Source organism: Oncorhynchus tshawytscha, unplaced genomic scaffold (assembly GCF_018296145.1).
Source record: "Oncorhynchus tshawytscha isolate Ot180627B unplaced genomic scaffold, Otsh_v2.0 Un_contig_869_pilon_pilon, whole genome shotgun sequence".
NCBI classification, from domain to species: Eukaryota; Metazoa; Chordata; class Actinopteri; order Salmoniformes; family Salmonidae; genus Oncorhynchus; species Oncorhynchus tshawytscha.
Genome location: NW_024609212.1, coordinates 89166 through 112485, shown reverse-complemented (window position 1 = coordinate 112485; position 23320 = coordinate 89166). Strand labels below are relative to the sequence as shown.

Below are 23320 nucleotides of genomic sequence, written 5' to 3'. Positions count from 1 at the left end.
GTCAGTTCTACATGTCTTTAGATACATTAAAGGACCAGTCAGTTCTACATGTCTTTAGATACATTAAAGGACCAGTCAGTTCTACATGTCTTTAGATACATTAAAGGACCAGTCAGTTCTACATGTCTTTAGATACATTAAAGGACCAGTCAGTTCTACATGTCTTTAGATACATTAAAGGACCAGTCAGTTCTACATGTCTTTAGATACATTAAAGGACCAGTCAGTTCTACATGTCTTTAGATACATTAAAGGACCAGTCAGTTCTACATGTCTTTAGATACATTAAAGGACCAGTCAGTTCTACATGTCTTTAGATACATTAAAGGACCAGTCAGTTCTACATGTCTTTAGATACATTAAAGGACCAGTCAGTTCTACATGTCTTTAGATACATTAAAGGACCAGTCAGTTCTACATGTCTTTAGATACATTAAAGGACCAGTCAGTTCTACATGTCTTTAGATACATTAAAGGACCAGTCAGTTCTACATGTCTTTAGATACATTAAAGGACCAGTCAGTTCTACATGTCTTTAGATACATTAAAGGACCAGTCAGTTCTACATGTCTTTAGATACATTAAAGGACCAGTCAGTTCTACATGTCTTTAGATACATTAAAGGACCAGTCAGTTCTACATGTCTTTAGATACATTAAAGGACCAGTCAGTTCTACATGTCTTTAGATACATTAAAGGACCAGTCAGTTCTACATGTCTTTAAAGATCACATTAAAGGACCAGTCAGTTCTACATGTCTTTAGATACATTAAAGGACCAGTCAGTTCTACATGTCTTTAGATACATTAAAGGACCAGTCAGTTCTACATGTCTTTAGATACATTAAAGGACCAGTCAGTTCTACATGTCTTTAGATACATTAAAGGACCAGTCAGTTCTACATGTCTTTAGATACATTAAAGGACCAGTCAGTTCTACATGTCTTTAGATACATTAAAGGACCAGTCAGTTCTTTACATGTCTTTAGATACATTAAAGGACCAGTCAGTTCTACATGTCTTTAGATACATTAAAGGACCAGTCAGTTCTACATGTCTTTAGATACATTAAAGGACCAGTCAGTTCTACATGTCTTTAGATACATTAAAGGACCAGTCAGTTCTACATGTCTTTAGGACCAGTCACATTAAATTAAAGGACCAGTCAGTTCTACGTCTTTAGATACATTAAAGGACCAGTCAGTTCTACATGTCTTTAGATACATTAAAGGACCAGTCAGTTCTACATGTCTTTAGATACATTAAAGGACCAGTCAGTTCTACATGTCTTTAGATACATTAAAGGACCAGTCAGTTCTACATGTCTTTAGATACATTAAAGGACCAGTCAGTTCTACATGTCTTTAGATACATTAAAGGACCAGTCAGTTCTACATGTCTTTAGATACATTAAAGGACCAGTCAGTTCTACATGTCTTTAGATACATTAAAGGACCAGTCAGTTCTACATGTCTTTAGATACATTAAAGGACCAGTCAGTTCTACATGTCTTTAGATACATTAAAGGACCAGTCAGTTCTACATGTCTTTAGATACATTAAAGGACCAGTCAGTTCTACATGTCTTTAGATACATTAAAGGACCAGTCAGTTCTACATGTCTTTAGATACATTAAAGGACCAGTCAGTTCTACATGTCTTTAGATACATTAAAGGACCAGTCAGTTCTACATGTCTTTAGATACATTAAAGGACCAGTCAGTTCTACATGTCTTTAGATACATTAAAGGACCAGTCAGTTCTACATGTCTTTAGATACATTAAAGGACCAGTCAGTTCTACATGTCTTTAGATACATTAAAGGACCAGTCAGTTCTACATGTCTTTAGATACATTTAAAGGACCAGTCAGTTCTACATGTCTTTAGATACATTAAAGGACCAGTCAGTTCTACATGTCTTTAGATACATTAAAGGACCAGTCAGTTCTACATGTCTTTAGATACATTAAAGGACCAGTCAGTTCTACATGTCTTTAGATACATTAAAGGACCAGTCAGTTCTACATGTCTTTAGATACATTAAAGGACCAGTCAGTTCTACATGTCTTTAGATACATTAAAGGACCAGTCAGTTCTACATGTCTTTAGATACATTAAAGGACCAGTCAGTTCTACATGTCTTTAGATACATTAAAGGACCAGTCAGTTCTACATGTCTTTAGATACATTAAAGGACCAGTCAGTTCTACATGTCTTTAGATACATTAAAGGACCAGTCAGTTCTACATGTCTTTAGATACATTAAAGGACCAGTCAGTTCTACATGTCTTTAGATACATTAAAGGACCAGTCAGTTCTACATGTCTTTAGATACATTAAAGGACCAGTCAGTTCTACATGTCTTTAGATACATTAAAGGACCAGTCAGTTCTACATGTCTTTAGATACATTAAAGGACCAGTCAGTTCTACATGTCTTTAGATACATTAAAGGACCAGTCAGTTCTACGTCTTTAGATACATTAAAGGACCAGTCAGTTCTACATGTCTTTAGATACATTAAAGGACCAGTCAGTTCTACATGTCTTTAGATACATTAAAGGACCAGTCAGTTCTACATGTCTTTAGATACATTAAAGGACCAGTCAGTTCTTCGTCTTTAGATACATTAAAGGACCAGTCAGTTCTACGTCTTTAGATACATTAAAGGACCAGTCAGTTCTACATGTCTTTAGATACATTAAAGGACCAGTCAGTTCTACATGTCTTTAGATACATTAAAGGACCAGTCAGTTCTACATGTCATGTCTTTCTACATGTCTTTAGATACATTAAAGGACCAGTCAGTTCTACATGTCTTTAGATACATTAAAGGACCAGTCAGTTCTACATGTCTTTAGATACATTAAAGGACCAGTCAGTTCTACATGTCTTTAGATACATTAAAGGACCAGTCAGTTCTACATGTCTTTAGATACATTAAAGGACCAGTCAGTTCTACATGTCTTTAGATACATTAAAGGACCAGTCAGTTCTACATGTCTTTAGATACATTAAAGGACCAGTCAGTTCTACATGTCTTTAGATACATTAAAGGACCAGTCAGTTCTACATGTCTTTAGATACATTAAAGGACCAGTCAGTTCTACATGTCTTTAGATACATTAAAGGACCAGTCAGTTCTACATGTCTTTAGATACATTAAAGGACCAGTCAGTTCTACATGTCTTTAGATACATTAAAGGACCAGTCAGTTCTACATGTCTTTAGATACATTAAAGGACCAGTCAGTTCTACATGTCTTTAGGATACATTAAAGGACCAGTCAGTTCTACATGTCTTTAGATACATTAAAGGACCAGTCAGTTCATGTCTTTAGATACATGTCTTTAGTCTTTAGATACATTAAAGGACCAGTCAGTTCTACATGTCTTTAGATACATTAAAGGACCAGTCAGTTCTAGATACATGTCTTTAGTCTTTAGATACATTAAAGGACCAGTCAGTTCTACATGTCTTTAGATACATTAAAGGACCAGTCAGTTCTACATGTCTTTAGATACATTAAAGGACCATTAAAGTCAGTTCTACATGTCTTTAGATACATTAAAGGACCAGTCAGTTCTACATGTCTTTAGATACATTAAAGGACCAGTCAGTTCTACATGTCTTTAGATACATTAAAGGACCAGTCAGTTCTACATGTCTTTAGATACATTAAAGGACCAGTCAGTTCTACATGTCTTTAGATACATTAAAGGACCAGTCAGTTCTACATGTCTTTAGATACATTAAAGGACCAGTCAGTTCTACATGTCTTTAGATACATTAAAGGACCAGTCAGTTCTACAGATGTCTTTAGATACATTAAAGGACCAGTCAGTTCTACATGTCTTTAGATACATTAAAGGACCAGTCAGTTCTACATGTCTTTAGATACATTAAAGGACCAGTCAGTTTTAGATACTACATGTCTTTTTAGATACATTAAAGGACCAGTCAGTTCTACATGTCTTTAGATACATTAAAGGACCAGTCAGTTCTACAGATGTCTTTAGATACATTAAAGGACCAGTCAGTTCTACATGTCTTTAGATACATTAAAGGACCAGTCAGTTCTACATGTCTTTAGATACATTAAAGGACCGTCAGTTCTACATGTCTTTAGATACATTAAAGGACCAGTCAGTTCTACATGTCTTTAGATACATTAAAGGACCAGTCAGTTCTACATGTCTTTAGATACATTAAAGGACCAGTCAGTTCTACATGTCTTTAGATACATTAAAGGACCAGTCAGTTCTACATGTCTTTAGATACATTAAAGGACCAGTCAGTTCTACATGTCTTTAGATACATTAAAGGACCAGTCAGTTCTACATGTCTTTAGATACATTAAAGGACCAGTCAGTTCTACATGTCTTTAGATACATTAAAGGACCAGTCAGTTCTACATGTCTTTAGATACATTAAAGGACCAGTCAGTTCTACATGTCTTTAGATACATTAAAGGACCAGTCAGTTCTACATGTCTTTAGATACATTAAAGGACCAGTCAGTTCTACATGTCTTTAGATACATTAAAGGACCAGTCAGTTCTACTACATGTCTTTAGATACATTAAAGGACCAGTCAGTTTAGATACATTAAAGGACCAGTCAGTTCTACATGTCTTTAGATACATTAAAGGACCAGTCAGTTCTACATGTCTTTAGATACATTAAAGGACCAGTCAGTTCTACATGTCTTTAGAGATACATTAAAGGACCAGTCAGTTCTACATGTCTTTAGATACATTAAAGGACCAGTCAGTTCTGTCTTTACATGTCTTTAGAGATACATTAAAGGACCAGTCAGTTCTACATGTCTTTAGATACATTAAAGGACCAGTCAGTTCTACATGTCTTTAGATACATTAAAGGACCAGTCAGTTCTACATGTCTTTAGATACATTAAAGGACCAGTCAGTTCTACATGTCTTTAGATACATTAAAGGACCAGTCAGTTCTACATGTCTTTAGATACATTAAAGGACCAGTCAGTTCTACATGTCTTTAGATACATTAAAGGACCAGTCAGTTCTACATGTCTTTAGATACATTAAAGGACCAGTCAGTTCTACATGTCTTTAGATACATTAAAGGACCAGTCAGTTCTACGTCTTTAGATACATTAAAGGACCAGTCAGTTCTACATGTCTTTAGATACATTAAAGGACCAGTCAGTTCTACATGTCTTTAGATACATTAAAGGACCAGTCAGTTCTACATGTCTTTAGATACATTAAAGGACCAGTCAGTTCTACATGTCTTTAGATACATTAAAGGACCAGTCAGTTCTACATGTCTTTAGATACATTAAAGGACCAGTCAGTTCTACATGTCTTTAGATACATTAAAGGACCAGTCAGTTCTACATGTCTTTAGATACATTAAAGGACCAGTCAGTTCTACATGTCTTTAGATACATTAAAGGACCAGTCAGTTCTACATGTCTTTAGATACATTAAAGGACCAGTCAGTTCTACATGTCTTTAGATACATTAAAGGACCAGTCAGTTCTACATGTCTTTAGATACATTAAAGGACCAGTCAGTTCTACATGTCTTTAGATACATTAAAGGACCAGTCAGTTCTACATGTCTTTAGATACATTAAAGGACCAGTCAGTTCTACATGTCTTTAGATACATTAAAGGACCAGTCATTAAAGTTTCTACATGTCTTTAGATACATTAAAGGACCAGTCAGTTCTACATGTCTTTAGATACATTAAAGGACCAGTCAGTTCTACATGTCTTTAGATACATTAAAGGACCAGTCAGTTCTACATGTCTTTAGATACATTAAAGGACCAGTCAGTTCTACATGTCTTTAGATACATTAAAGGACCAGTCAGTTCTACATGTCTTTAGATACATTAAAGGACCAGTCAGTTCTACATGTCTTTAGATACATTAAAGGACCAGTCAGTTCTACATGTCTTTAGATACATTAAAGGACCAGTCAGTTCTACATGTCTTTAGATACATTAAAGGACCAGTCAGTTCTACATGTCTTTAGATACATTAAAGGACCAGTCAGTTCTACATGTCTTTAGATACATTAAAGGACCAGTCAGTTCTACATGTCTTTAGATACATTAAAGGACCAGTCAGTTCTACAGATACATTAAAGGACCAGTCTTTAGATACATTAAAGGACCAGTCAGTTCTACATGTCTTTAGATACATTAAAGGACCAGTCAGTTCTACATGTCTTTAGATACATTAAAGGACCAGTCAGTTCTACATGTCTTTAGATACATTAAAGGACCAGTCAGTTCTACATGTCTTTAGATACATTAAAGGACCAGTCAGTTTAAAGGACTCAGTTCATGTCTTTAGATACATTAAAGGACCAGTCAGTTCTACATGTCTTTAGATACATTAAAGGACCAGTCAGTTCTACATGTCTTTAGATACATTAAAGGACCAGTCAGTTCTACAGATGTCTTTAGATACATTAAAGGACCAGTCAGTTCTACATGTCTTTAGATACATTAAAGGACCAGTCAGTTCTACATGTCTTTAGATACATTAAAGGACCAGTCAGTTCTACATGTCTTTAGATACATTAAAGGACCAGTCAGTTCTACGTCTTTAGATACATTAAAGGACCAGTCAGTTCTACATGTCTTTAGATACATTAAAGGACCAGTCAGTTCTACATGTCTTTAGATACATTAAAGGACCAGTCAGTTCTACATGTCTTTAGATACATTAAAGGACCAGTCAGTTCTACATGTCTTTAGATACATTAAAGGACCAGTCAGTTCTACATGTCTTTAGATACATTAAAGGACCAGTCAGTTCTACATGTCTTTAGATACATTAAAGGACCAGTCAGTTCTACATGTCTTTTTAGATACATTAAAGGACCAGTCAGTTCTACATGTCTTTAGATACATTAAAGGACCAGTCAGTTCTACGTCTTTAGATACATTAAAGGACCAGTCAGTTCTACATTAAAGGACCAGTCAGTTCTACATGTCTTTAGATACATGTCATTAAAGGACCAGTCAGTTCTACATGTCTTTAGATACATTAAAGGACCAGTCAGTTCTACATGTCTTTAGATACATTAAAGGACCAGTCAGTTCTACATGTCTTTAGATACATTAAAGGACCAGTCAGTTCTATGTCTTTAGATACATTAAAGGACCAGTCAGTTCTACATGTCTTTAGATACATTAAAGGACCAGTCAGTTCTACATGTCTTTAGATACATTAAAGGACCAGTCAGTTCTACATGTCTTTAGATACATTAAAGGACCAGTCAGTTCTACATGTCTTTAGATACATTAAAGGACCAGTCAGTTCTACATGTCTTTAGATACATTAAAGGACCAGTCAGTTCTACATGTCTTTAGATACATTAAAGGACCAGTCAGTTCTACATGTCTTTAGATACATTAAAGGACCAGTCAGTTCTACATGTCTTTAGATACATTAAAGGACCAGTCAGTTCTACATGTCTTTAGATACATTAAAGGACCAGTCAGTTCTACATGTCTTTAGATACATTAAAGGACCAGTCAGTTCTACATGTCTTTAGATACATTAAAGGACCAGTCAGTTCTACATGTCTTTAGATACATTAAAGGACCAGTCAGTTCTACATGTCTTTAGATACATTAAAGGACCAGTCAGTTCTACATGTCTTTAGATACATTAAAGGACCAGTCAGTTCTACATGTCTTTAGATACATTAAAGGACCAGTCAGTTCTACATGTCTTTAGATACATTAAAGGACCAGTCAGTTCTACATGTCTTTAGATACATTAAAGGACCAGTCAGTTCTACATGTCTTTAGATACATTAAAGGACCAGTCAGTTCTACATGTCTTTAGATACATTAAAGGACCAGTCAGTTCTACATGTCTTTAGATACATTAAAGGACCAGTCAGTTCTAGATACATTAAAGTCTTTAGTCTTTAGATACATTAAAGGACCAGTCAGTTCTACATGTCTTTAGATACATTAAAGGACCAGTCAGTTCTACATGTCTTTAGATACATTAAAGGACCAGTCAGTTCTATGTCTTTAGATACATTAAAGGACCAGTCAGTTCTACATGTCTTTAGATACATTAAAGGACCAGTCAGTTCTACATGTCTTTAGATACATTCTTTAATACATTAAAGACCAGTCAGTTCTACATGTCTTTAGATACATTAAAGGACCAGTCAGTTCTACATGTCTTTAGATACATTAAAGGACCAGTCAGTTCTACATGTCTTTAGATACATTAAAGGACCAGTCAGTTCTACATGTCTTTAGATACATTAAAGGACCAGTCAGTTCTACATGTCTTTAGATACATTAAAGGACCAGTCAGTTCTACATGTCTTTAGATACATTAAAGGACCAGTCAGTTCTACATGTCTTTAGATACATTAAAGGACCAGTCAGTTCTACATGTCTTTAGATACATTAAAGGACCAGTCAGTTCTACATGTCTTTAGATACATTAAAGGACCAGTCAGTTCTACATGTCTTTAGATACATTAAAGGACCAGTCAGTTCTACATGTCTTTAGATACATTAAAGGACCAGTCAGTTCTACATGTCTTTAGATACATTAAAGGACCAGTCAGTTCTACATGTCTTTAGATACATTAAAGGACCAGTCAGTTCTACATGTCTTTAGATACATTAAAGGACCAGTCAGTTCTACATGTCTTTAGATACATTAAAGGACCAGTCAGTTCTACATGTCTTTAGATACATTAAAGGACCAGTCAGTTCTACATGTCTTTAGATACATTAAAGGGCCAGTCAGTTCTACATGTCTTTAGATACATTAAAGGACCAGTCAGTTCTACATGTCTTTAGATACATTAAAGGACCAGTCAGTTCTACATGTCTTTAGATACATTAAAGGACCAGTCAGTTCTACATGTCTTTAGATACATTAAAGGACCAGTCAGTTCTACATGTCTTTAGATACATTAAAGGACCAGTCAGTTCTACATGTCTTTAGATACATTAAAGGACCAGTCAGTTCTACATGTCTTAAAGGACCAGTCAGTCATTAAAGGACCAGTCAGTTCTACATGTCTTTAGATACATTAAAGGACCAGTCAGTTCTACATGTCTTTAGATACATTAAAGGACCAGTCAGTTCTACGTGTCTTTAGATACATTAAAGGACCAGTCAGTTCTACGTCTTTAGATACATTAAAGGACCAGTCAGTTCTATGTCTTTAGATTCCTCCAACATTAAAGGACCAGCCAGTTCTACATGTCTTTAGATACATTAAAGGACCAGTCAGTTCTACATGTCTTTAGATACATTAAAGGACCAGTCAGTTCTACATGTCTTTAGATACATTAAAGGACCAGTCAGTTCTACATGTCTTTAGATACATTAAAGGACCAGTCAGTTCTACATGTCTTTAGATACATTAAAGGACCAGTCAGTTCTACATGTCTTTAGATACATTAAAGTCTTTAGATACATTAAAGGACCAGTCAGTTCTTCGTCTTTAGATACATTAAAGGACCAGTCAGTTCTACATGTCTTTAGATACATTAAAGGACCAGTCAGTTCTACATCTTTAGTTCCTCAAACATTAAAGGACCAGTCAGTTCTACGTCTTTAGATTCCTCCAACATTAAAGGACCAGTCAGTTCTACATGTCTTTAGATACATTAAAGGACCAGTCAGTTCTACATGTCTTTAGATACATTAAAGGACCAGTCAGTTCTACATGTCTTTAGATACATTAAAGGACCAGTCAGTTCTACATGTCTTTAGATACATTAAAGGACCAGTCAGTTCTACATGTCTTTAGATACATTAAAGGACCAGTCAGTTCTACATGTCTTTAGATACATTAAAGGACCAGTCAGTTCTACATGTCTTTAGATACATTAAAGGACCAGTCAGTTCTACGTCTTTAGTTCCTCCAACATTAAAGGACCAGTCAGTTCTACGTCTTTAGATTCCTCCAACATTAAAGGACCAGTCAGTTCTACATGTCTTTAGATACATTAAAGGACCAGTCAGTTCTACATGTCTTTAGATACATTAAAGGACCAGTCAGTTCTTCGTCTTTAGATACATTAAAGGACCAGTCAGGTCTTCAGATTCCTCCAACATTAAAGGACCAATCAGTTCTACATGTCTTGAGATACATTAAAGGACCAGTCAGTTCTACGTCTTTAGTTCCTCCAACATTAAAGGACCAGTCAGTTCTACATGTCTTTAGTTCCTCCAACATTAAAGGACCAGTCAGTTCTACATGTCTTTAGATACATTAAAGGACCAGTCAGTTCTTCGTCTTTAGATACATTAAAGGACCAGTCAGTTCTACATGTCTTTAGATACATTAAAGGACCAGTCAGTTCTACATGTCTGACAGACAGAACGTCTATAGTCAGACAGACAGAACCTCTATAGTCAGACAGACAGAACCTCTACAGTCAGACAGACAGAACCTCTACAGTCAGACAAAACCTCTACAGTCAGACAGACAGAACCTCTACAGTCAGACAGACAGAACCTCTACAGTCAGACAGACAGAACCTCCACAGTCAGACAGACAGAACCTCCACAGTCAGACAGAACCTCTACAGTCAGACAGACAGAACCTCTACAGTCAGACAGACAGAACCTCCACAGTCAGACAGAACCTCTACAGTCAGACAGAACGTCTACAGTCAGACAGAACGTCTACAGTCAGACAGAACCTCTACAGTCAGACAGACAGAACCTCCACAGTCAGACAGAACCTTCACAGTCAGACATAACCTCTACAGTCAGAAAGACAGATCCTCTACAGTCAGACAGACAGATCCTCTACAGTCAGACAGACAGATCCTCTACAGTCAGACAGACAGATCCTCTACAGTCAGACAGATCCTCTACAGTCAGACAGATCCTCTACAGTCAGACAGAACCTCTACAGTCAGACAGATCCTCTACAGTCAGACAGACAATCCTCTACAGTCAGACAGACAGATCCTCTACAGTCAGACAGACAGATCATCTACAGTCAAGACAGATCCTCTACGGTCAGACAGACAGATCCTCTCCAGTCAGACAGATCCTCTCCAGTCAGACAGACAGATCCTCCACAGTCAGACAGACAGATCCTCTACAGTCAGACAGACAGAGCTTCTACAGTCAGACAGATCCTCTATGTAGAAACTCAGCATTATCAGTCATTAACAACTAAAAATACTATGTAGAAACCAGGTATTATGAATCATTACTATGTAGAAACCCAGCATTATCAGTCATTAACAACTAAAAATACTATGTAGAAACCAGGTATTATGAATCATTACTATGTAGAAACCCAGCATTATTAGCCATTACTATGTAGAAACTCTGCATTATCAGTCATTACTATGCAGAAACTCTGCATTATCCGACATTACCATGTAGAACCCCAGCATTATCAGTCATTGCTATGTAGAAACTCAGTATTATCAGTCATTGCGATGTAGAACCACAGCATTATCAGTCATTACTATGTAGAAACCAGGTATTATGAGTCATTATGAAACATAATGGGAAACTATGCTACCTTTTCATCTTCATCGTCTTCATCGCCCAAGTCCATATTATCCTAGAAAGAAAAGATTAGTAAAGTGAAGGATAGGAAATGTCCAGACCTGTGGTTCACTACATTAATCCAGGCATTATTATGAGCTGTCCTCCCCTCAGCAGCCTCCACTGGTTGGTGTACAGTAGTAGTAGGTCCATGTAGTGTGTCAGGATGCGAACAGATGACCTCACATGACTGATCCTCTGCACTGACTAACACATGATCATGCTGAGGGCTTTGGTAGTAGTTGTAGAATCTAGGGGATAGTGGTAATATTTGTAGAATCTAGGGGATAGTGGTAATAGTTGTAGAATCTAGGGGATCGTGGTAATAGTTCTAGAATCTAGGAGATAGTGGTAGTAGTTCTAGAATCTAGGAGATAGTGGTAGCTGTAGAATCTAGGAGATAGTGGTAGCAGTTCTAGAATCTAGGGGATAGTGGTAGTAGTTGTAGAATCTAGGAGATAGTGGTAATAGTTGTAGAATCTAGGAGATAGTGGTAGTAGTTGTAGAATCTAGGAGATAGTGGTAATAGATCTAGGAGATAGTGGTAATAGTTGTAGAATCTAGGAGATAGTGGTAATAGTTGTAGAATCTAGGAGATAGTGGTAATAGTTGTAGAATCTAGGAGATTGTGGTAGTTGTAGAATCTAGGAGATTGTGGTAGTTGTAGAATCTAGGAGATAGTGGTAGTTGTAGAATCTAGGAGATAGTGGTAGTTGTCGAATCTAGGGGATAGTGGTAGTTCTAGAATCTAGGAGATAGTGGTAGTAGTTGGTAGAATCTAGGAGATAGTGGTAGTAGTTCTAGAATCTAGGAGATAGTGGTAGTAGTTGTAGAATCTAGGAGATAGTGGTAGTAGTTGTAGAATCTAGGAGATAGTGGTAGTAGTTAGTAGAATCTAGGAAGTGAGATAGGTAGTAGTTGTAGAATCTAGGAGATAGTGGTAGTAGTTGGTAGTAGTTGTAGAATCTAGGAGATAGTGGTAATAGTTGTAGAATCTAGGGGATAGTGGTAATAGTTGTAGAATCTAGGGGATCTGGTAGTAGTTGTAGAATCTAGGAGATAGTGGTAGTAGTTGTAGAATCTAGGAGATAGTGGTAGTAGTTGTAGAATCTAGGAGATAGTGGTAATAGTTGTAGAATTTAGGAGATAGTGGTAATAGTTGTAGAATCTAGGGATAGTGGTAATAGTTGTAGAATCTAGGAGATAGTGGTAATAGTTGTAGAATCTAGGGGATAGTGGTAATAGTTGTAGAATCTAGGAGATAGTGGTAGTAGTTCTAGAATCTAGGAGATTGGTAGTAGTTCTAGAATCTAGGAGATAGTGGTAGTAGTTCTAGAATCTAGGAGATGGTGGTAATAGTTGGAATAGATAGTGGTAGTTGTAGAATCTAGGAGATAGTGGTAGTTGTTGTAAATCTAGGAGATAGTGGTAGTTGTAGAATCTAGGAAATAGTGGTAGTTGTCAAATCTAGGGGATAGTGGTAGCAGTTCTAGAATCTAGTAGATAGTGGTAATAGTTGTAGAATCTAGTAGATAGTGGTAGTAGTTCTAGAATCTAGGAGATGGTGGTAGTAGTTCTAGAATCTAGGAGATGGTGGTAGTAGTTCTAGAATCTAGGAGATAGTGGTAATAGTTCTAGAATCTAGGAGATAGTGGTAGCTGTAGAATCTAGGGGATATTGGTAATAGTTGTAGAATCTAGGGGATCGTGGTAATAGTTGTAGAATCTAGGGGATTGTGGTAATAGTTGTAGAATCTAGGAGATAGTGGTAGTAGTTGTAGAATCTAGGAGATAGTGGTAGTAGTTGTAGAATCTAGGGGATAGTGGTAGCAGTTGTAGAATCTAGGAGATGGTGGTAATGATTCTAGAATCTAGGAGATAGTGGTAATAGTTGTAGAATCTAGGAGATAGTGGTAATAGTTGTAGAATCTAGGAGATAGTGGTAGTTGTAGAATCTAGGAGATAGTGGTAGTAGTTGTAGAATCTAGGGGATAGTGGTAGTAGTTGTAGAATCTAGGGGATAGTGGTAGCAGTTGTAGAATCTAGGAGATGGTGGTAATGATTCTAGAAATCTAGGATGATAGTGGTAATAGTTGTAGAATCTAGGAGATCGTGGTAATAGTTGTAGAATCTAGGAGATAGTGGTAATAGTTGTAGAATCTAGGAGATAGTGGTAGTTGTAGAATCTAGGAGATAGTGGTAGTTGTAGAATCTAGGAGATAGTGGTAGTAGTTGTAGAATCTAGGAGATAGTGGTAGTAGTTGTAGAATCTAGGAGATAGTGGTAATAGTTGTAGAATCTAGGAGATAGTGGTAGTAGTTGTAGAATCTAGGAGATAGTGGTAATAGTTGTAGAATCTAGGAGATAGTGGTAATAGTTGTAGAATCTAGGAGATAGTGGTAGTAGTTGTAGAATCTAGGAGATAGTGGTAGTAGTTGTAGAATCTAGGAGATAGTGGTAATAGTTCTAGAATCTAGGAGATCGTGGTAGTAGTTCTAGAATCTAGGAGGTAGTGGTAATAGTTGTAGAATCTAGGAGATAGTGGTAATAGTTGTAGAATCTAGGAGATAGTGGTAATAGTTGTAGAATCTAGGAGATAGTGGTAGTTGTAGAATCTAGGAGATAGTGGTAGTTGTAGAATCTAGGAGATAGTGGTAGCTGTAGAATCTAGGGGATAGTGGTAGTAGTGGTAGTAGGAGATAGTGGTAGTTGTCAGAATCTAGGGGATAGTGGTAATAGTTGTAGAATCTAGGAGATAGTGGTAGTAGTTGTAGAATCTAGGAGATAGTGGTAGTAGTTCTAGAATCTAGGAGATAGTGGTAATAGTTGTAGAATCTAGGAGATGGTGGTAGTAGTTCTAGAATCTAGGAGATGGTGGTAGTAGTTCTAGAATCTAGGAGATGGTGGTAGTAGTTCTAGAATCTAGGAGATAGTGGTAATAGTTCTAGAATCTAGGAGATAGTGGTAGTAGTTCTAGAATCTAGGAGATAGTGGTAGTAGTTGTAGAATCTAGGAGATAGTGGTAGTAGTTGTAGAATCTAGGAGATAGTGGTAGTAGTTGTAGAATCTAGGAGATAGTGGTAGTTGTAGAATCTAGGGATAGTGGTAATAGTTGTAGAATCTAGGGAGATAGTGGTTCTAGAATCTAGGAGATAGTTGTAGAATCTAGGAGATAGTGGTAATAGTTGTAGAATCTAGGAGATAGTGGTAGATGTAGAATGGAGATAGTGGTAATAGTTGTAGAATCTAGGAGATAGTGGTAGTTGTAGAATCTAGGAGATAGTGGTAGTAGTTGTAGAATCTAGGAGATAGTGGTAGTTGTAGAATCTAGGAGATTGTAGAATCTAGGAGATAGTGGTAGTAGTTCTAGAATCTAGAATCTAGGAGATAGTGGTAGTAGTTGTAGAATCTAGGAGATAGTGGTAGTAGTTCTAGAATCTAGGAGATAGTGGTAGTAGTTCTAGAATCTAGGAGATAGTGGTAGTAGTTGTAGAATCTAGGAGATAGTGGTAGTAGTTGTAGAATCTAGGAGATAGTGGTAGTAGTTGTAGAATCTAGGAGATAGTGGTAGTAGTTGTAGAATCTAGGAGATAGTGGTAATAGTTGTAGAATCTAGGGATAGTGGTAATAGTTGTAGAATCTAGGGGATAGTGGTAATAGTTGTAGAATCTAGGAGATAGTGGTAGTAGTTGTAGAATCTAGGAGATAGTGGTAGTAGTTGTAGAATCTAGGAGATAGTGGTAGGAGATAGTTGTAGTTGTAATTCTAGGAGATAGTGGTAATAGTTGTAGAATCTAGGGATAGTGGTAATAGTTGTAGAATCTAGGAGATAGTGGTAATAGTTGTAGAATCTAGGGATCGTGGTAATAGTTGTAGAATCTAGGAGATAGTGGTAGTAGTTCTAGAATCTAGGAGATCGTGGTAGTAGTTCTAGAATCTAGGAGATAGTGGTAGTAGTTCTAGAATCTAGGAGATGGTGGTAATAGTTGTAGAATCTAGGAGATAGTGGTAGTTGTAGAATCTAGGAGATAGTGGTAGTTGTAGAATCTAGGAGATAGTGGTAGTTGTAGAATCTAGGAAATAGTGGTAGTTGTCAAATCTAGGGGATAGTGGTAGCAGTTCTAGAATCTAGTAGATAGTGGTAATAGTTGTAGAATCTAGTAGATAGTGGTAGTAGTTCTAGAATCTAGGAGATGGTGGTAGTAGTTCTAGAATCTAGGAGATGGTGGTAGTAGTTCTAGAATCTAGGAGATAGTGGTAATAGTTCTAGAATCTAGGAGATAGTGGTAGTTGTAGAATCTAGGGATATTGGTAATAGTTGTAGAATCTAGGGGATGGTGGTAATAGTTGTAGAATCTAGGGGATTGTGGTAATAGTTGTAGAATCTAGGAGATAGTGGTAGTAGTTGTAGAATCTAGGAGATAGTGGTAGTAGTTGTAGAATCTAGGGATAGTGGTAGCAGTTGTAGAATCTAGGAGATGGTGGTAATGATTCTAGAATCTAGGAGATAGTGGTAATAGTTGTAGAATCTAGGAGATAGTGGTAATAGTTGTAGAATCTAGGAGATAGTGGTAATAGTTGTAGAATCTAGGAGATAGTGGTAGTAGTTGTAGAATCTAGGGGATAGTGGTAGTAGTTGTAGAATCTAGGGATAGTGGTATAGTTGTAGAATCTAGGAGATGTAATAGTTCTAGAATCTAGGAGATAGTGGTAATAGTTGTAGAATCTAGATTCTAGAATCTAGGATGATAGTGGTAATAGTTGTAGAATCTAGGGAATAGTGGTAATAGTTGTAGAATCTAGGGGATAGTGGTAATAGTTGTAGAATCTAGGAGATAGTGGTAGTTGTAGAATCTAGGAGATAGTGGTAGTTGTAGAATCTAGGAGATAGTGGTAGTTGTAGAATCTAGAAGATAGTGGTAATAGTTGTAGAATCTAGGAGATAGTGGTAATAGTTGTAGAATCTAGGAGATAGTGGTAATAGTTGTAGAATCTAGGAGATAGTGGTAATAGTTGTAGAATCTAGGGATAGTGGTAATAGTTGTAGAATCTAGGAGATAGTGGTAGTAGTTGTAGAATCTAGGAGATAGTGGTAGTAGTTGTAGAATCTAGGAGATAGTGGTAATAGTTCTAGAATCTAGGAGATAGTGGTAGTAGTTCTAGAATCTAGGAGATAGTGGTAATAGTTGTAGAATCTAGGGGATAGTGGTATTAGTTGTAGAATCTAGGGATCGTGGTAATAGTTGTAGAATCTAGGAGATAGTGGTAGTAGTTCTAGAATCTTGTAGAATCTAGGAGATAGTGGTAGATTCTAGTCTAGGAGATAGTGGTAGTTGTAGAATCTAGGAGATAGTGGTAGTTGTAGAATCTAGGGGATAGTGGTAGCAGTTGTAGAATCTAGGGGATAGTGGTAATAGTTGTAGAATCTAGGAGATAGTGGTAGTAGTTGTAGAATCTAGGAGATAGTGGTAGTAGTTCTAGAATCTAGGAGATAGTGGTAATAGTTGTAGAATCTAGTAGATAGTGGTAGTAGTTCTAGAATCTAGGAGATGGTGGTAGTAGTTCTAGAATCTAGGAGATGGTGGTAGTAGTTCTAGAATCTAGGAGATAGTGGTAATAGTTCTAGAATCTAGGAGATAGTGGTAGTAGTTCTAGAATCTAGGAGATAGTGGTAGTAGTTGTAGAATCTAGGAGATAGTGGTAGTAGTTGTAGAATCTAGGAGATAGTGGTAGTAGTTGTAGAATCTAGGAGATAGTGGTAGTAGTTGTAGAATCTAGGAGATAGTGGTAATAGTTGTAGAATCTAGGGGATAGTGGTAATAGTTGTAGAATCTAGGAGATAGTGGTAATAGTTGTAGAATCTAGGAGATAGTGGTAGTTGTAGAATCTAGGGGATAGTGGTAGTAGTTGTAGAATCTAGGGGATAGTGGTAATAGTTGTAGAATCTAGGGGATAGTGGTAATAGTTGTAGAATCTAGGGGATCGTAGTAATAGTTGTAGAATCTAGGAGATAGTGGTAATAGTTGTAGAATCTAGGGGATCGTGGTAATAGTTGTAGAATCTAGGAGATAGTGGTAGTAGTTCTAGAATCTAGGAGATAGTGGTAGTAGTTCTAGAATCTAGGAGATAGTGGTAGTAGTTCTAGAATCTAGGAGATGGTGGTAATAGTTGTAGAATCTAGGAGATAGTGGTAGTTGTAGAATCTAGGAGATAGTGGTAGTTGTAGAATCTAGGAGATAGTGGTAGTTGTAGAATCTAGGAAATAGTGGTAGTTGTCAAATCTAGGGATAGTGGTAGCAGTTCTAGAATCTAGTAGATAGTGGTAATAGTTGTAGAATCTAGTAGATAGTGGTAGTAGTTCTAGAATCTAGGAGATGGTGGTAGTAGTTCTAGAATCTAGGAGATGGTGGTAGTAGTTCTAGAATCTAGGAGATAGTGGTAATAGTTCTAGAATCTAGGAGATAGTGGTAGCTGTAGAATCTAGGGGATATTGGTAATAGTTGTAGAATCTAGTTGGTAGAATCTAGGGGATAGTGGTAATAGTTGTAGAATCTAGGGATCTAGTGGTAATAGTTGTAGAATCTAGGAGATAGTGGTAGTAGTTGTAGAATCTAGGAGATAGTGGTAGTAGTTGTAGAATCTAGGAGATAGTGGTAGCAGTTGTAGAATCTAGGAGATAGTGGTAATGTTCTAGAATCTAGGAGATAGTGGTAATAGTTGTAGAATCTAGGAGATAGTGGTAATAGTTGTAGAATCTAGGGATAGTGGTAATAGTTGTAGAATCTAGGGATAGTGGTATCTAGTTGTAGAATCTAGGAGATGGTAATAGTTGTAGAATCTAGGAGATAGTGGTAATAGTTGTAGAATCTAGGAGATAGTGGTAATAGTTGTAGAATCTAGGAGATAGTGGTAATAGTTGTAGAATCTAGGAGATAGTGGTAGTTGTAGAATCTAGGAGATAGTGGTAATAGTTGTAGAATCTAGGAGATAGTGGTAGTTGTAGAATCTAGGAGATAGTGGTAGTTGTCAAATATAGGGGATAGTGGTAGCAGTTCTACAATCTAGGGGATAGTGGTAGTAGTTGTAGAATCTAGGAGATAGTGGTAATAGTTGTAGAATCTAGGAGATAGTGGTAATAGTTGTAGAATCTAGGAGATAGTGGTAGTAGTTCTAGAATCTAGGAGATAGTGGTAGTAGTTGTAGAATCTAGGAGATAGTGGTAGTAGTTCTAGAATCTAGGAGATAGTGGTAATAGTTCTAGAATCTAGGAGATAGTGGTAATAGTTGTAGAATCTAGGAGATAGTGGTAGTAGTTGTAGAATCTAGGAGATAGTGGTAGTAGTTGTAGAATCTAGGAGATAGTGGTAGTAGTTGTAGAATCTAGGAGATAGTGGTAGTAGTTGTAGAATCTAGGAGATAGTGGTAATAGTTGTAGAATCTAGGGGATAGTGGTAATAGTTGTAGAATCTAGGGGATCGTGGTAATAGTTGTAGAATCTAGGAGATAGTGGTAGTAGTTGTAGAATCTAGGAGATAGTGGTAGTTGTAGAATCTAGGAGATAGTGGTAATAGTTGTAGAATCTAGGAGATAGTGGTAATAGTTGTAGAATCTAGGGGATAGTGGTAATAGTTGTAGAATCTAGGAGATAGTGGTAATAGTTGTAGAATCTAGGGATCGTGGTAATAGTTGTAGAATCTAGGAGATAGTGGTAGTAGTTCTAGAATCTAGGAGATCGTGGTAGTAGTTCTAGAATCTAGGAGATAGTGGTAGTAGTTCTAGAATCTAGGAGATGGTGGTAATAGTTGTAGAATCTAGGAGATAGTGGTAGTTGTAGAATCTAGGAGATAGTGGTAGTTGTAGAATCTAGGAGATAGTGGTAGTTGTAGAATCTAGGAAATAGTGGTAGTTGTCAAATCTAGGGGATAGTGGTAGCAGTTCTAGAATCTAGTAGATAGTGGTAATAGTTGTAGAATCTAGTAGATAGTGGTAGTAGTTCTAGAATCTAGGAGATGGTGGTAGTAGTTCTAGAATCTAGGAGATGGTGGTAGTAGTTCTAGAATCTAGGAGATAGTGGTAATAGTTCTAGAATCTAGGAGATAGTGGTAGCTGTAGAATCTAGGGGATATTGGTAATAGTTGTAGAATCTAGGGGATCGTGGTAATAGTTGTAGAATCTAGGGATTGTGGTAATAGTTGTAGAATCTAGGAGATAGTGGTAGTAGTTGTAGAATCTAGGAGATAGTGGTAGTAGTTGTAGAATCTAGGGATAGTGGTAGCAGTTGTAGAATCTAGGAGATGGTGGTAATGATTCTAGAATCTAGGAGATAGTGGTAATAGTTGTAGAATCTAGGAGATAGTGGTAATAGTTGTAGAATCTAGGAGATAGTGGTAATAGTTGTAGAATCTAGGAGATAGTGGTAGTAGTTGTAGAATCTAGGGGATAGTGGTAGTAGTTGTAGAATAGTAGTGGTAGATAGTGGTAGTTGTAGAATCTAGAATCTAGGAGATGGTGGTAATGATTCTAGAATCTAGGATGATAGTGGTAATAGTTGTAGAATCTAGGAGATAGTGGTAATAGTTGTAGAATCTAGGGATAGTGGTAATAGTTGTAGAATCTAGGAGATAGTGGTAATAGTTGTAGAATCTAGGAGATAGTGGTGTAGAATCTAGGAGATAGTGGTAGAATCTAGGGGATCGTGGTAATAGTTGTAGAATCTAGGAGATAGTGGTAATAGTTGTAGAATCTAGGAGATAGTGGTAATAGTTGTAGAATCTAGGAGATAGTGGTAATAGTTGTAGAATCTAGGAGATAGTGGTAATAGTTGTAGAATCTAGGAGATAGTGGTAATAGTTGTAGAATCTAGGAGATAGTGGTAGTAGTTGTAGAATCTAGGGGATAGTGGTAATAGTTGTAGAATCTAGGGGATAGTGGTAATTGTAGAATCTAGGGGATAGTGGTATAGTTGTAGAATCTAGGGAGTGGTATAGTTGTAGAATCTAGGAGATAGTGGTAGTTCTAGAATCTAGGAGATAGTGGTAGTTGTCTAGAATCAGAATCTAGGGAGATAGTGGTAATAGTTGTAGAATCTAGGAGATAGTGGTAGTAGTTCTAGAATCTAGGAGATAGTGGTAATAGTTGTAGAATCTAGTAGATAGTGGTAGTAGTTCTAGAATCTAGGAGATGGTGGTAGTAGTTCTAGAATCTAGGAGATGGTGGTAGTAGTTCTAGAATCTAGGAGATGGTGGTAGTAGTTCTAGAATCTAGGAGATAGTGGTAATAGTTCTAGAATCTAGGAGATAGTGGTAGTAGTTCTAGAATCTAGGAGATAGTGGTAGCTGTAGAATCTAGGGGATAGTGGTAATAGTTGTAGAATCTAGGGGATCGTGGTAATAGTTGTAGAATCTAGGAGATAGTGGTAGTAGTTGTAGAATCTAGGAGATAGTGGTAATAGTTGTAGAATCTAGGAGATAGTGGTAGTAGTTGTAGAATCTAGGAGATAGTGGTAGTAGTTGTAGAATCTAGGGGATAGTGGTAGCAGTTGTAGAATCTAGGAGATGGTGGTAATGATTCTAGAATCTAGGAGATAGTGGTAATAGTTGTAGAATCTAGGAGATAGTGGTAATAGTTGTAGAATCTAGGAGATAGTGGTAGTTGTAGAATCTAGGGGATAGTGGTAGTAGTTGTAGAATCTAGGGGGTAGTGGTAATAGTTGTAGAATCTAGGGGATAGTGGTAATAGTTGTAGAATCTAGGAGATAGTGGTAGTTGTCAAATCTAGGGATAGTGGTAATAGTTGTAGAATCTAGGAGATAGTGGTAGTAGTTTGTAGAATCTAGGAGATAGTGGTAGTAGTTCTAGAATCTAGGAGATAGTGGTAGTAGTTGTAGAATCTAGTAGATAGTGGTAGTAGTTCTAGAATCTAGGAGATGGTGGTAGTAGTTCTAGAATCTAGGAGATGGTGGTAGTAGTTCTAGAATCTAGGAGATAGTGGTAATAGTTCTAGAATCTAGGAGATAGTGGTAGTAGTTCTAGAATCTAGGAGATAGTGGTAGCTGTAGAATCTAGGGGATAGTGGTAATAGTTGTAGAATCTAGGGATCGTGGTAGATAGTTGTAGAATCTAGGAGATAGTGGTAGTAGTTGTAGAATCTAGGGTAGATAGTGGTAATAGTTGTAGAATCTAGGAGATAGTGGTAGTAGTTGTAGAATCTAGGAGATAGTGGTAGTAGTTGTAGAATCTAGAAGTGGTAATAGTTGTAGAATCTAGGAGATAGTGGTAATAGTTGTAGAATCTAGGAGATAGTGGTAGGTTGTAGAATCTAGGAGATAGTGTAGTTGAAATCTAGGGATAGTGGTAGTGGTATAGTTGTAGAATCTAGGAGATAGTGGTAGTAGTTGTAGAATCTAGGAGATAGTGGTAGTAGTTGTAGAATCTAGGAGATAGTGGTAGTAGTTCTAGAATCTAGGAGATAGTGGTAATAGTTGTAGAATCTAGGGAGATAGTGGTAGCAGTTGTAGAATCTAGGAGATAGTGGTAGTGATTGTAGAATCTAGGAGATAGTGGTAATAGTTGTAGAATCTAGGAGATAGTGGTAATAGTTGTAGAATCTAGGAGATAGTGGTAGTTGTAGAATCTAGGAGATAGTGGTAGTTGTAGAATCTAGGAGATAGTGGTAGTTGTAGAATCTAGGGGATAGTGGTAGCAGTTCTAGAATCTAGGGGATAGTGGTAGTAGTTGTAGAATCTAGGAGATAGTGGTAGTAGTTGTAGAATCTAGGAGATAGTGGTAATAGTTCTAGAATCTAGGAGATAGTGGTAATAGTTGTAGAATCTAGGGGATAGTGGTAATAGTTGTAGAATCTAGGAGATAGTGGTAGTAGTTGTAGAATCTAGGAGATAGTGGTAATAGTTGTAGAATCTAGGGGATAGTGGTAGCAGTTCTAGAATCTAGGGGATAGGGGTAATAGTTGTAGAATCTAGGGATAGGGGTAATAGTTGTAGAATCTAGGGATAGGGGTAATAGTTGTAGAATCTAGGGATAGGGGTAATAGTTGTAGAATCTAGGGGATAGTGGTAATAGTTGTAGAATCTAGGGATAGTGGTAATAGTTGTAGAATCTAGGGGATAGTGGTAATAGTTGTCGAATCTAGGAGATAGTGGTAATGGTTGTAGGGGAATATGATTAAACATGGCTGTTTGGAGTGAGGCGCTGTACTGACCAGGTCCTGGTTGGCCCGTCCAGATGCAATCTGAAGATAGTTCCATGTGATGAGCAGAACCAGACAGAGAGGCAACATGTAGAACTCCCAATGCCATACCGCCAGCAGGAATATCTATAGGAAGAGATGAGAGGACGGGAGAGGAGAGGAGGAGAAGAGAAGTAGCATAGGACAGAGGGGAGCGGAGTAGGGAAGGAGAAGGAGTAGGGAAGGAGATGAGAGGAGTAGGGATGAGAGGGGAGGAAGAGAAGAGAGGAGTGGGGAAGAGTGGGGGAAGAGGGGAGAGGAGAGGCGGGGATGAGAGGGAAGGAGAGAAGATGATAGAAAAGGAGGGGAAGAGGAAATGAAGAGAGAAGAGGAGAGGAGTAGGAAGGGGAGAGGAGGGGAGAGGAAAGGAGAGAAGCGGAGGAAAAGAGAAGAGGGGAGGAGTAGGGGAGAGGAGTTGGAGAGGAGAGGCGGATGGGAGAAGAGGGGAGGAGAGGGGGAGGAGTAGGGGGAGAGAAGAGGAGATGAGAGGATGAATACAGGGAGGAGTAGGGGA

At 37.4% G+C, this 23320-nt stretch overlaps 1 protein-coding gene across 5 annotated transcripts in view; it reads right to left on the bottom strand.

Annotated features, from left to right (window-relative positions):
• The window catches only part of LOC112241422 (multiple C2 and transmembrane domain-containing protein 2), a 71600-nt gene that overhangs the window by 6548 nt on the left and 41732 nt on the right, over positions 1–23320 (bottom strand). For all 5 annotated transcript variants that reach the window (XM_042314483.1, XM_042314482.1, XM_042314484.1 and 2 more), the window contains 2 exons: positions 22780–22893; positions 11538–11579 (listed from right to left, as the gene is read on the bottom strand). In XM_042314483.1, the coding sequence (XP_042170417.1) occupies positions 11538–11579; positions 22780–22893 (156 nt within the window). The remainder of the gene's footprint in view (positions 1–11537; positions 11580–22779; positions 22894–23320) is intronic.